The following is a 13757-nucleotide window of genomic DNA, read 5'->3' as shown; positions in this document are numbered from 1 at the left end:
TACGTCTTTGAATCCTCAGTTCATATCACAAACATTTGTGGAATTAATCCGTACCAGCTTGTAATATATTGTGACTGAAAGTTTGACGCGTTTTCTGCATCTCAACTCGGGGAACTACCAAACTTTCTGGGAATATGGTTATAAACATATCGTCTGTCAATGTTGTAAGGATACAACTTATGTACATACATACTTTTTGAGTTAAACGTAATTCTACTAGTTTCTACGAGCTTCACCCATCCCACATTTTGTTTGCGGTTCACCAATATAATACCATTTAACATAAATGGAAAACCTGGCTTGGCTAACTTTGTTTTTGCGGTGCTTGTGCGTTCTCTAAACAAGGGCTCAGAAATACATGGGTCATTGTCCATTATATCACGACAGATACTTTTCTTCTTCAATAGCCCACTCTTGTAAGTTTCTTCCTCAGTCTTCTACGTACAATAAGTCCGTATTCAAATTATATAGACTTCCCTAGTAATATGCATGTGTTCCACTTACATCGATTACACACGTTCCGTCACCTGAAATCGCGTAATTTCTAACACCCGTTCTTCCTGAACGTTATCCGTCATATTTGCATTAATTAAGTCATCGGAAATTTGCGTAAAATTTCATACACCTAGGCAGTAAATGTCGATCTAATCGTTTTTGTCTTTACAACAAAAAGCTTGGGCATAATTGTATTTTGTTAGCTTAATATAAAAGTTTTGCTAGACAAATGCCAAAATGAAAACTTCCATTGGGTTCCTCTTTAGAGCTAACTACTTTCGCTTGCTGAGCTAACTACTGCTACAACATCCACAAAAAGCATATAGAAACACAAGTTTAACCTGAAAACGTTCCAAATAATTTACGCAAATCCTACGTACAAAATAAAACTTCAACTGGTTATACTTAATGATGAGAAAAAAAGCCAAAAGAAAAAGGTGATAATAAATGCAGACGTAAATCAACTCATCATTCACAATACTAGGCAAGATCGAGATCAGCACAAAAAGTAAAAGGATGCAGAGACACATAATGTGAGAGAAAATATCGCGTGTGCTGACGATACGCACGCGAGCGTATGCCGTCATAGTCTCCGCTATATTAGTGTTATTCCGCTTTACTGAGACAAATGGAAACTGGTAAAACGACAAAATAACACCCGAAGATTCGTTCTAACACGGTTGTTCCAAAATTGATAGCAAAGGATTTGCAACAGTCTAGGTAAATATGTCATTCCTTACAAGGGAAGAAAGTGCACCAATTTACGTGAATATTAACGTTCGGAAATGCCACACAGGAAAGTGCAGAAATGAACTATTTTGAAGTTTAGAAATGGATTTGATATTTTATGACCACAGAAGTAATGATAAACATGTTTATTTCATAACATCTCTGTCACCAAAAGAATTAATTTGTATGCAAATTCCACAAGCATTCCCCAATTCCGTTTCGATATTGGTTTGTAATACTAAATTGGGTCATCTCAGTGATTCAAGGAAATATGGCTGAGAAACAAACAAACAGGAGTTCCCTAAGAACACACCATGTTGTAGAATTAAATAATGTGCTAGAATTGATCTTTCTTAGAAAACTGTACCTAGCAGTAACACATTGATCATTTGGACATGTAAATCTTTGTAAGGCTATGTTATACAATATCGAATATTTATCAATGGCACGGGCTACAATATAGCACATTACCGGTAGGAAGCCGCCCATCCGCAAATAGCGTGGCTTCGGTAATTGTGACAGAAGCACAAAAAACAAAACATGGCCGCGTTATGTGCAAAGAAGGAACAGTTTACTGTGTCAAGCAACCGACTTCCAACGAATTTATTGGATATCCGTATTAGGGAATTACCGTTGCGGATATGGGGAAGAGAAAAAAGTTTACCGCGATAGCAGGGTCGTTTCCGTTCCGTTTTAACTGCTAATTTAAACATAATTTGTCATAAGATTGAAGAGAATCTTATCGTATCATAAGACAACTTTGAAAAAGTAGACCGAATGTTTGCAAATCCTTGACGATCAATGCAAGCTATGAAATACATTGATTTATTTCTATATCAAATCAAAAATGTCTGATTGAATTTAACACCAAGCTTGTTGAAACCTATCTAAGCTATTACCATCAACAAGGCCTTGATAAATCTCATTGGCAAAGGGCAGTGGATGTAGCGGCCTACATGCCGACCTGAGTTGACCGGATTACCTCTGATGCGTCCATTACATAGCTTCATACTGGCGCAATATGACATTACCGGTGAAGATCAATGCTGCAGTCTATACGAGAAAATATTATATCATGCGGATGATACACAAGTCGTAAAAAGCTGACTTTTGTTTCAGTCTTGGAAGTTTTGAATTTATAAATCCTCGTTATTCGTATCTTTAACACAAATAACATTATCCGTCTTCTTGTTCAACTTATCATGCTACGCAGAATTAAATCTCGTTTAGATTTTTTACGCAAAATTTTTCATACCACTCTTGGGACTCCCGAAATTGTGGAGAGCATTATCGTCTATCTTTTGTGGGACGGTTTACGAGTATTGCTGATCGTATTATTCCTGTAGCTCACTGTTTAATTTTGGTCTGACTATCACATTGAAAGATGACTTTAGTCCCATTAGGAATAATACGCGAGATATTTTTAACAGATTTAAAGGTCACACCTTTATTGGTAATGTCTCAATTTCCTTAGGTAACACGTTAAGGGGAGAAAGTTGGATGACCAAGAAATTATACACACATAGGATACATAGGCCTTTCCTAACGTGAGCCATCCCGTCCGGTCCTCAGCTTAACGCATTTAGTGAACTCAGCAAAGCTTACAAGCGTAACCCTTCGTTACACGAGTAAGCCTAACCGTCAATTGGAAGGGTTAGACTATTCTTAGCCACGAAGTCACAGCCACCCGTGTGAACTGACCGTGATAGCCACGAGCGAAGCGAAAGTGCGATATCCAAGCATAATTACTCGAGATGACTGGCGAATAACATAACGTACACTTTCAATGACATATTGTGTAACAAAGTCGTGTTTGATCATGTTATTTAATTTACGTTACGTCTTTGTTCGTAAGCTTTCTCGGACGCAAATGTGTAATTTCGGACGGTTTAAAGTTTAACAAAGTTGTGTGTGCACAATGAATCAGCAAGTCGGTTTTTGTTTGTATTGGATTGTGTGCGGTTGTGAGTCGTAACATAGTGGCATTTAGAACACCTCTTCATACAATTAAGAGCACTGAAATCGGGTCAATTGCAATTTTATATTTAATATTCTTTTCATGAGATAACAACACTCGAGTAATCACATGGAATATTTTTATTTCGTTGCTACATTTCACGAATTGAAATCCGTTTTCAAAACCTATATTTCAGCCATTGTAGCTATTCCAATCCAGTTTTCAAAACCTATGTATTTTCTAGGCTTGAAGCTATTACATTTGCTCCCGAGTGTACAATCAATTCCACAAATAGCTATTTTCTAAAGCCCATTAAATCATATTAAAGCTAAGCCAGTCACGTCGCGACATAAGCCTAACTTAAATTGCTTTAAATATTTTAATCAGCAGCTGCTGAATGGTTTGACAAGGCAATTTATTTATGCTAAGTCTGGGATATGTCTTCACTTAGAATTAAACCACGTACTTTAGGGTTAATGTACTCAATCAAAATCACGTTATACTTCAAACTCGAGACTTTCAGATCGAAGCTATCACGATCACAAAATATTTGAAGGATCCCTAAAAATCTTTATTTAAATACAATTTAATGGAAAGTTTTACCGAAAAAGTCTCTGGACCCCATCAGCAGATATGACAGATAGCATTAACTATCAGATAACTAACTGACTATCACTAACCGAGCCTAAAACTACCCATCTCATACACACAATTTCCTATGAAAATAACTCAGTCCCTCAAGCATACATTCGCTATACAACGTTCGTATGTACGCATATAATCTGCTTCAACACTCCGGTCTCAATGTCCTCACAGGATTATTGGCTCGTATCGCGATACCAAACGGAGCCCGTGAAATGTATTCCGGGAACAATATTATCATATCCAGCCTCTTCGATATTGACGATATATTGCATTATCAGATACTGTTACAAGAGTTTTATTGGTTTTAAAATTGAGTTTAACAGTTCTGGGTTATGAAATATTGATCGTTTTATCTGTATTGGTTTTTATACTAGATTCACAGAGGCATATTTTGGGCAACATTTTTGATTGACTTTCATTGGAATTCTAGATAACATAGTAACGATGAGTTTCAACTATAACCGAACCATTTTCAGTTTTCAAATCGCCGATTTGACCAACGGGCGGCAATTTCAAGGCTGATTTTGGTTACCTCTAAATTAATCAATTAGATTTTATAGAAACAATAACTTCATTCGCTGCAATCACAAAACGTAAACACTACCAAAACACAAGCAACAACTAAACGTTTAAAACAAGAGCACCGATAACTGCTACAAACCCGTTACCAACTTACATCAGCTAATAAACGCTTAATAAAACTAAACTAAGTAAACTAAGTTAGACAACGTCTGTTTTACTCAGACTAGTAATACTAGGGAAATGGGCCGACATTTTAATATCACCAGTGCCATTTAAAACGTCACTGTAAGGTTGGTATTGATTAAAATGTTCTTCGAGATAATTCTATGAAAGAATATTGCATTAAGTTAAATGGTATTTCAATTGGAAAATGGTCTTTGAGAAAAATGAGGAGATTATTATTGCTGTGTAAGCTTTTATAGGAAGCTCAATAAGTTGATTTTAAATTCCTAACTTTTAAGGCTTGAGTGACTTTTTTCATGCTATATTGAAGACGGTTTACTGGCTAACTGGATAGTAATGAATCTCAAGATAAAAAGCTATGGATTCGAACTGCAATTTTACTAAAAACTGACTTTTCCACAATTGTTGTTACTGAATAAGTAGGGTACTTAATTCTAGTCCGGATTTAATGAATTCAGTGCTTACAAAATCAGGTTACTGAAACATATTCGTTTGTATTTATGCTCGGCTTACCCTTTGTCGGTTTTGTATTAAGCGACGGGAAACCTACCCACATTTTATTCCGACAGGACTGTATGGACAGAGATAAAGTCACAAAACCTACGCCCTGTTTTCATTATGAAAATCTGTTGAAGCGTTTGCGGGTGATGGATTAACCAATACCTACGTGAATCGTTGGACTTTTCGCATTGACACGTTTGCTTGCACTCTAGGGAGCAATTAATTTGACCCAGTTGAGAAAAGTAATGTGGAATTCGAATTAAGGAATTATATGGCTTCCAATTTATTATAACTATTACATTTTAGGACATACTTGAATTATTTTTGTGTTTCTGATTATATTCGTATTTGCCAAGGGTTTCTTTGACTAACGCGGATTCGATGCTCCCTGAGGAACCTTAAAAGGAATATCGCATCACTAAAAATGCAAAAGGTTTAGGAATGTTGGAAAAATATCTGATAATTAATATGAATCTCTAGAGTACACTAAATTGGTTAGCGAAATCTAATAACCTATTTCTCAGCGCATTGGATGAAACTACAAAGTTTATTGTTGAAGCGCTGACACATTTCCCTCGCTTATGCATCGAGTTAACGTAGATTAACTTACACTGATTATACTGAGAACTACATTATATAAAATAAACAGTACAAATCATCACATAGGAAGTTAATACATATTTTGGCAGATAAGTGTAGGTATGAAATAAGCCAGAAGTTGCTTTTCTAACAGTGATTTAAAATTTATTACATGTGAAACTTTCGACGTTTGTTGTTTTGCGAATTTTGATATGTGCTTGCTTATGTGAAGAAAACACAGGAATTTATTAGCACAATTAATTTATTTGAGCCATTTACATTACATTTAGGGCCGGAAATTAAAGTAAGATTTCATTTATTTATTTAATGCTTCTGCACATTTCGTACAAGGCGAACTTAACTTAGTTTTCTGCCAGTCTACCTTTGGGTGGTGGAGAAATAGCTGTTGTAGGTGCAAAGATTTTGATAAAATTGGTGCAAAGATTTGATTTGTGGCAGAGGCAGAATTTTCTATGGGAATAAAGAGTGTACCCGCGGCCAAAAGCTAGTTCTTTCATAATCCTAGCGGATCATTCAAGTGAAAGGAGTGGCAGGCTAGTGATAAGCTCGACTAGTTGACCTTTGTTTCTGCCCAGACAGGCACACGTAATTCTAAAAACTTAGATCGATACTTACATAACTGATAATGTAAGAACAAAGACTGGTTCTGAATGATTTAATGCTGAATGTGTTTTAAAGTAAAAGCTTTTCTGAAATTTAATTCATGTTCAGGGATCTGAATTTCAGAGTGATCTGTTACAGTTAGGTACAGCCTTTTTATCGTCCCACTGCTGGGCACAGGCCTCCTCTCACACGGAGCAGAGTGATCCCTGATATTGTAATTTTTTTTCAATCTCGTGTATCAATTTCAATAATTTTCTTATTTTGCTATGTAATTTACAGGAGAAAAAAAAACTCATCTCGAATAGAGAAAAGCATGAGGTTTTTCCAAGACAGTTGTGACAAGATCTAGTCCTAATTTCCAGCCCATATTTTCTTCTGCCGTTAATAACTGGGTGTCAAAGATACACTCAATATGATTAGGCACTGGTAAGGAAACGTGTTTACCTAATTATCGTAAAGCGATATCAGTGTAATACGTTTCGCTTCGGGACAACGTTCCTGAAGATTATTGAGTTATTATTTTAGCTTACGATGTTGTCACAGATTTTTGGGGATCATGTTACGAGAGGTTTCGATTGATTTTGGTATATTTTGAACTATTCAGATAATGAAGCAAAGAGGTGTAAATAACGCCCCTTAGTACGACTGGTTGTGAAACTTTCTATCTGCCAGACATCATTTAAATATCTAGAAATTATTACCAAGACCAACATCTTAATGAACTCTCTCAGGGACGTATAAATTAATGGCACTAATGATTACCTATCTACAGGCTGACCACCCAAAACCTAACTTAACACGGACCAAAATTGCCCACAAGACCAGAGCGCTTTTACGTAGCCAAAAACTACACATGAATTCTAGCAGTACAAAATGTTATAACAACGAAACCCATATAAAACGCTTCCAGAGACACGTGATATAAATAACGGCTGTAAACTGCAAACCCTCTCGTATTGTGAAGATTTTCACGGCGCTTCCAATTTATTCCCACATCTATGTATGTATTTGTTCCGTCGTTATACTTTCTCGTGTCACCTCGTACATATGTACTGTTTATATCTAGTTGTATATCTGATATACTTTGTAGATGTGAACAAATTGGATTTCACTTGGAAACGGTGCTTACGAGATGATTAAATGTAGGTCTTTTGTATTTAAATTACAGTTAATTTTGCCTAGGTCTCATCTGTCTAGCGAAACTGCCGTCACATTTTAAATAGGACATATAAAACTAGTGAAAATGTATGCTAACTAAACAGGCTTCAGGCGAAAAGCTCGGGAACGGGCAAAAATCAAATAAACCAGTTTTTCCCGGAAGCCATTTTTAGTTTAACAACATCAGTCAGCTAAATAGTTTAGGTCCTGTGGGGTGTATGTGAACGTGATGCAAACACAGACCGTTAAAATGGCAACTATACATTTTGACTATAAATACGTTTGGTTAAAAAAACTTCGATACTTATGTATGTTAGAAGAATCCAAGTTCCCGTTCACGATTATCGTGTTTTTTTGTAAACGGAGACTTAAGATTTAAGCGAGCTAACAAGTCTGTCGAATTAAAAAAAACACCTAGCTGATACAAAATCTATAGCCATATAGATAGATAAGATAGCCATCCATATTGCTTTAACCCTCTTGGTGAAGCAATAACACAGTAAATACGAGCTTTTCCCCGCTGTTCTACCTCGAGAACTTCTTTCTGTACCCGGACAGAATATAGCCTACTCTAGACTGTCTGTAGTCCGATAAATTCATCACAACTCATCCAGGTCCTATTTCTTTACAGAGTGCCCTAACCCTTCTCCTGGTGGCAGCATCAGCCGTGGCACAGTATGGCGAAGAGTACGGAGGTTTCGACGGCTACCACAAGGCGCCAGTGCAGCTCCATCATCAGCAACACTTGGATGATCACCATGGAGAGGAGTATGAGTTGGATTACCATGTGAGTGGATTTGGAAGCCAGTTTAACAATAGGCTTTTATTCATGGGTGTCTTACCCATGTACCCATGTTACCCATATTTTGGTTGGAGGTAGTTTAACGCGATCTATTTTTCTCTTTTGATGGGTGGAATTAAATGTGTTTACCTAATCACCTAAGCTTGCAGCGGTATCCAATTATGATACATACTACATTATATGTAAGTTTGAAGTAATTTCCTGAGACAGACATTCAGAATTTTGCAAAAAAATAGGTTTAAGAGCTTTCATCATTCTAAAAATGTTGGTCAAAATATGGACACACACTTGGGAAAAGGCGAATATTCAAAAAGAGATTAAGACAATTCTGTTCAAATTAACTACCCCGTTAAACATATGAATGTATGGATTCCAGGCGCACCCCAAATACTCGTTCGACTATTCAGTGAAGGACCCCCATACGGGCGACAACAAGGAGCACTGGGAGACCAGGGATGGCGACAAGGTTAAAGGTAAGCCAGCAGTTTTTACTCTCGTACCTTCCACGAGCCGTTACTCCCGCGCCTTGTTGGTATTTCGCTCAACTGGATGAAAAGCCTAGCCTATGGCTCTGCTTGGTTAAATGCACTATCTAACATTTAAATATGTTTTCAAAGCGGTCCCGTAATTCTTAAGATTAGCGCGTCCATGCAAACAAAAAACCTGCTGCAAATGCGGTGTGAGACAAGCCAGCGTGTAGGCTTTTGAGCTCCTAATTTTGACTGCATAGATTTTAAAGATTGTAAACTTGAAAAGTCAAGGTTCTTTAATAAATTGGTGATTCTTAAATGCAATGTATTGCACAATAAACAATCCTAACGGTGCTCTGACTAACATCGCTTAGTGAATCACAACTTGATATTCGAGGCAGGAAATTCGTGCTCATGTCACTAATTGAGCATTGTTTTATTAAAGGGACCGATACCGATGGCTCACGTACCAAGCCAGAAGATTTACATTGTCTAAACATGTTATACGAATAAATCTAAAGGCTGCTATTACTTCAACACTTTCTTGTATCCTAATTATCCACGACTTAGAACTTACTAAAAAAGGCCGATTCGCTTTAAGATACTTAGTGGTCGCTCTTTCTAATAATCTCGCAACCCTAGTAGACATTGGCCCCGATCCGTCAATTATGCTGACAAAAGTTTGAAGCGAGTTAGGAATTAGAAGCAGCCTGTGCTCTCCTATTTATGACACCAAATCCTCGTCTATGTAATGTGATCATCATCATTTAAGTTTACTTGAATTCAATTCTTTATGACGCGAACTCTCGCGTCACATAACGTTAGCCATTGAGAACCTTTGCTTGTATAAAGATGGGTACTAGCTGTATATTGCCCGGTCCTGTTGGCACATACGTGAGTCGACAAATGGCTGACTTCAGAACTGCAAAGCTATGTGGCGCGAACATGTATATGTATCTTCAAATTAAATCAACTAATTTGTCAAATTCCCAGGTACCTACACGCTTGTCGAAACCGACGGAACAAAGCGCGTAGTAGAATACGAAGCTGACGACAAGAACGGTTTCAACGCCGTAGTCCACAAGATCGGTACTCCCAAGCACCACGAGGAGTATGAAGCGAAACCAGCGCTTGAGTACGAGGCTAAACCAGCGCTGCAGCCGCTGCATTATCAGCACGACTACGGACACTTCGACGAAGGATTTGTACCTATTGCTGGATTCGGACATTAAGTATTTGTTTAAGCAGGTAAATTGTGTAGTACGAATGTGTTTTTTTAAACTAAAGACAGTATTGATTAAAGGGCTTTTTGAGGATGGCTCCCAAATGTAAAAATCATTCGCCTTGTATAAATGAAAGGACCATATAAAACATCGCTGTAAGATTCATTTTGCAAACATCATTTATCATCTCTTTCATGAAACATACCAAAAAGATATTAATTTTATTAATCCTTCAAAGAATATACATTCGTACGACATTAAAGATTTACCTGTAACTAATTAGGACATGTTACATTTTTCTTTTCAAAGCTAATATGGTTAACTTGAGCACCCTAATTACGGATCTAATGCAACAACGAACGGACGACGATTGTGACAAAAACAGCTTTGCGTCAACGAACATAAGGTTTACAATGCTTTAACATAGCCCTAGAATACGATAAGTATTATTAATTAAAATGTACCAACAAAATGGATTTTGTAACACATTGCTCAATTAGTATAGGGATGATATCAGTATGTTTTGTTGGGAAATGCAATGGATGACAGTTTTCTTTTTAATAATTAGATTGCTAAAATATGCCTGCTGTCATTTGATTATGTCATAGACGTGTATTTTTTTTTAATCTTTTTTTAATGATTGTGAATGGAAGAAAAAATACATTTCTTTTGGACATGTCAATTAAAGCGGGCTAGTATGAAGTGTGATATATTCGTGCGCATACTCATTAAAAGAAATATGAATATTGATGAGTGTAATAATGAGTGGCAAACGAATGGTATTATTTTATTTATTAATGGCGCGAAAAGGAGTTGCGTTTCGTTTTAGTTAAGGCCTGACTGTATTGTTCTGTTTTGTAGTTTTAAGTGTTGTACAAAACTCTTGCGATTGAATAAAACTGTTTATTGTTATGTCGTAGTTTTTGTTAAATACATAACTATTCTATATACATCATCCTGTTCTTACTATAAGTCCATGAAAATTTACCAGGATAAAAAAATTATATGCCAGCTATTAAAACAAAAAAAAGACCAGATCAGTTTACCCGCTGCCAAAAAAGCGCGTATCAAAGAAAACCAAAAATAAATAAAACTCTGTTAAAAATAGTTTGCCTATAAGCCTGGAAAGTTGTGGCCAAAAGCGCTAGAAAAACAAAAAAAAATAACTTACCTCAAAACAAGGTGAGCCAAGCGAGCTACGTTCTACGATGCAGAATTCCACGCAAAATCGCTGCTAAAAAACAAAAAAGTCGGGCAACTGTTGGTCAACTATCGCGCTACAGTTGCGCCACTGACCTTTGTGCGAGAGCGAGCTTCAACCTGTCATTCTCATAGCGCAGCTGCTGTTCGATGGACTCGGGGGGTGGCGGGTCAATGGCCGCCCCTGATGACGCCAGAGGTCCGCGGGGCGCTCGCCCCACTGTCGCGTAGCCACTTTCCATTCTAAACAGGGCCTATCATCACTGACTGCCTTCGAAGAACCAAGTAAATAGTCAAAAAGATCCCGAGCTTGTAAATAGAAGAAAAGCTACCTGGGCGTCACGAACTTGAAGTTTACACCTGAGTATCTTAAGTTAGCTGTCTTCCTTGTGTTACTTACTACCCCGGATTGCCATCGTTGTAACTTAACTCTTGCCAAAAACCCATAGACCGGTAATACACGGACCGCTTGAGGCAGTCAGGGGCAACAGCTTCAAGCTGTCGCCCGAATCAATTGCAACACTCGAGCGGTTCGTGTATGTGCATCCATAGAACTCTGCAATTCACTGTGCAGTCGACAGCTTTAAGCGGTCCGTGTATTGCCGGCCACAGTCTTAGTTTCTATATTAATAAATCCAACACCCAACAAAAAGACACTTAAATTCACAAACATCGCGCGATGGTTGCGCAACGTTCGCCACTGACCTCTGTGCGAGCGCGAGCTTGAGGCGATCGTTCTCGTAGCGCAACTGTTGCTCCGAGTCGGCGGGCGGCGGGTCGATGACCGCGGGCGCGCCGGCCGACGCGAGAGGTCCGCGCGGCGCCCGACCCACTGTGGCGTACCCACCCTGTGTGTACGAAAAAAAAGGTAAAATAAAGTCATTTATTCAAAGTAGGCTGAAAATCATCACTTTTTAAAGGTCAAATTTACAAAAGACAGTTCCCAAAACGCACTCCCTTCAAAACTTTCGATGTGTGTTTGCTGGGAAGAAGAAGTGGTGGAACAAACTCACCATGAAAAACCATATCTCAATGTTTTTCATGATAGTCAAATGTACTGATTTAATAACAATACAATTTAATAATTTACTGCAAATACACGAGGTTTTAAATGGATAACTTAAGATCGGAAGTCATTTTGAAGAACGCAGTAAATCGACATTTTCAATTTTAATTTCCTTCTGAAAAAACTGACATTATGGATAGTACTAGTTATATCGCTTGCTTTATTGCTTAGTAGAGGATTCTATAATTAAAAAAAGTAATCGACATTTCACATAATCTAATTTATATTTCGAATCTAATTGTGTAAATATTCATATCAAACACCTTGATTAAAGGTAAATGACTATCAATGACTAACACTGGTGTCTAGTATTACCTCCATAGCATTGCAATGCTAAAGGATATAACATTGTCAATTTAAACCAATTGCAATTTCCTGAGTTACTTAATGTCATCGTGACTCAGTAGACGGTTTACATAATATAGTGATGTGCATTACATAGGAACTTGTGATATCGATGTTTTTTCCCTTCCCGTATCTTAAAATGGTACAACAGTAAATTATATCGGCATTCATATTATTTACAAAAAATATTGGTATATAGTGAATTAATATGAAATACTACATAAAATCGATCGATTTACGATCTCAGTGGCGTGCACTTGGATAGGCCTATGTCCAGCAGTGGACTGCGATAGGCTGATGATGATGATGACGATGATGACTACATAAAATTGTATTTATTTTGTAGGCACCTAATTTGAAGCTAGTATGTCATTAAAAATCTGTTATTTCACTAAATATACACTTAAATTAACGAATGGTTATGTAATATAATGTAATTCATGATGGTGTCAAAAAATGATTCAGGTTTTCTGGTCTAGCCGACAAAGTCTGAGAAACGTATGAGAAATATACAGTAAAATATATTATACATTACCTGAAGAGTGGATGACACTGAATGCGCTCTCTGGTGTACTGCCATATCTTCGGGCTCAGGTTTAGGCTGCAACAAATACATCGTATTAAGATTTCATAAGAATAATTACTACACATATCACACCAATTCAGATGAAATGTATAAAAGTACTAGCAGTTTTTTCGCAGTTTCGCAGTTTTCCCGTACACGGATAAAATACAGCCTATGTATGTTACTCAAATCAACGCAAAACAGTCCAGTAGTTTGGGAGCCTTTACAGTACAAATAAATAAACAAAAACGGTATCTGTTTATAATACATGTGAAACCGCCCCACATTTTTTGGTATCGAACAAAAAGCTCATGAAATCAGTTACACTATAACTTACCAAAGCCTGCGCAGGTGACACGGCCGGAGGCGGTTCATCAGCCCCAGTAGCCCTGCCAGCCAGCAGCGGACTGGCAGTAGCACTGGCCACTGGAGTAGCAGCACCACTGTTGCCATTCGTCACTGATTTGCCACCAGTAGCCCCGCATTGCTGCGCTTGGATCGCCTCTTTCACTTCTTGGAATTTTTCTATGAACTGTAAGAGATTGGGGGGTGTTAAATCATGCTTGTAAGTCGTGGTGGTCCCGGTCGAAAAAGCTGGTACCTCTCAGGCACGGTGTGTGTATTCGATTTCAGTTTAGGGTATATGTTAGACACCAATGATTGAGGACAGGTGAAAGAAAACATCATGAGGCC

At 37.6% G+C, this 13757-nt stretch overlaps 2 protein-coding genes across 6 annotated transcripts in view; one reads left to right on the top strand and one right to left on the bottom strand.

The window, feature by feature from the left end:
• Window positions 1–13757, bottom strand: part of LOC110380683 (homer protein homolog 2) — a 50926-nt gene that overhangs the window by 21650 nt on the left and 15519 nt on the right. For 4 of the 5 annotated variants that reach the window (XM_064041167.1, XM_064041169.1, XM_064041170.1 and 1 more), the window contains exons 4-7: window positions 13402–13596; window positions 13035–13100; window positions 11794–11936; window positions 11185–11331 (exon numbers count right to left, since the gene is read on the bottom strand). In XM_064041167.1, coding sequence (XP_063897237.1) covers window positions 11185–11331; window positions 11794–11936; window positions 13035–13100; window positions 13402–13596 — 551 coding nt within the window. The remainder of the gene's footprint in view (window positions 1–11184; window positions 11332–11793; window positions 11937–13034; window positions 13101–13401; window positions 13597–13757) is intronic. The other variant, XM_064041171.1, reaches the window with a different exon arrangement.
• Window positions 7644–9979, top strand: LOC135118593 (larval cuticle protein A3A-like). The gene is made up of 4 exons (XM_064041009.1): window positions 7644–7673; window positions 8025–8180; window positions 8572–8668; window positions 9659–9979. The coding sequence occupies exons 1-4, from the start codon at window positions 7644–7646 to the stop codon at window positions 9895–9897; spliced, it is 522 nt and encodes a 173-aa protein (XP_063897079.1). The 3' UTR covers window positions 9898–9979.

The sequence above is a fragment of the Helicoverpa armigera genome, chromosome 24, assembly GCF_030705265.1.
Source record: "Helicoverpa armigera isolate CAAS_96S chromosome 24, ASM3070526v1, whole genome shotgun sequence".
In the NCBI taxonomy this organism is placed as follows: Eukaryota; Metazoa; Arthropoda; class Insecta; order Lepidoptera; family Noctuidae; genus Helicoverpa; species Helicoverpa armigera.
This window is presented reverse-complemented; position numbering and strand designations above follow the sequence as displayed.

What these genes read in the sequence shown, in the direction of transcription:
- LOC135118593 (XM_064041009.1), top strand. Translation starts at nt 7,644, where the DNA reads ATGGCAACTATACATTTTGACTATAAATAC. An exon ending in TACATTTTGACTATAAATAC is followed by an intron (nt 7,674 to 8,024) that starts GTTTGGTTAAAA and finishes ATTTCTTTACAG; the next exon opens with AGTGCCCTAACCCTTCTCCT. An exon ending in AGTATGAGTTGGATTACCAT is followed by an intron (nt 8,181 to 8,571) that starts GTGAGTGGATTT and finishes TATGGATTCCAG; the next exon opens with GCGCACCCCAAATACTCGTT.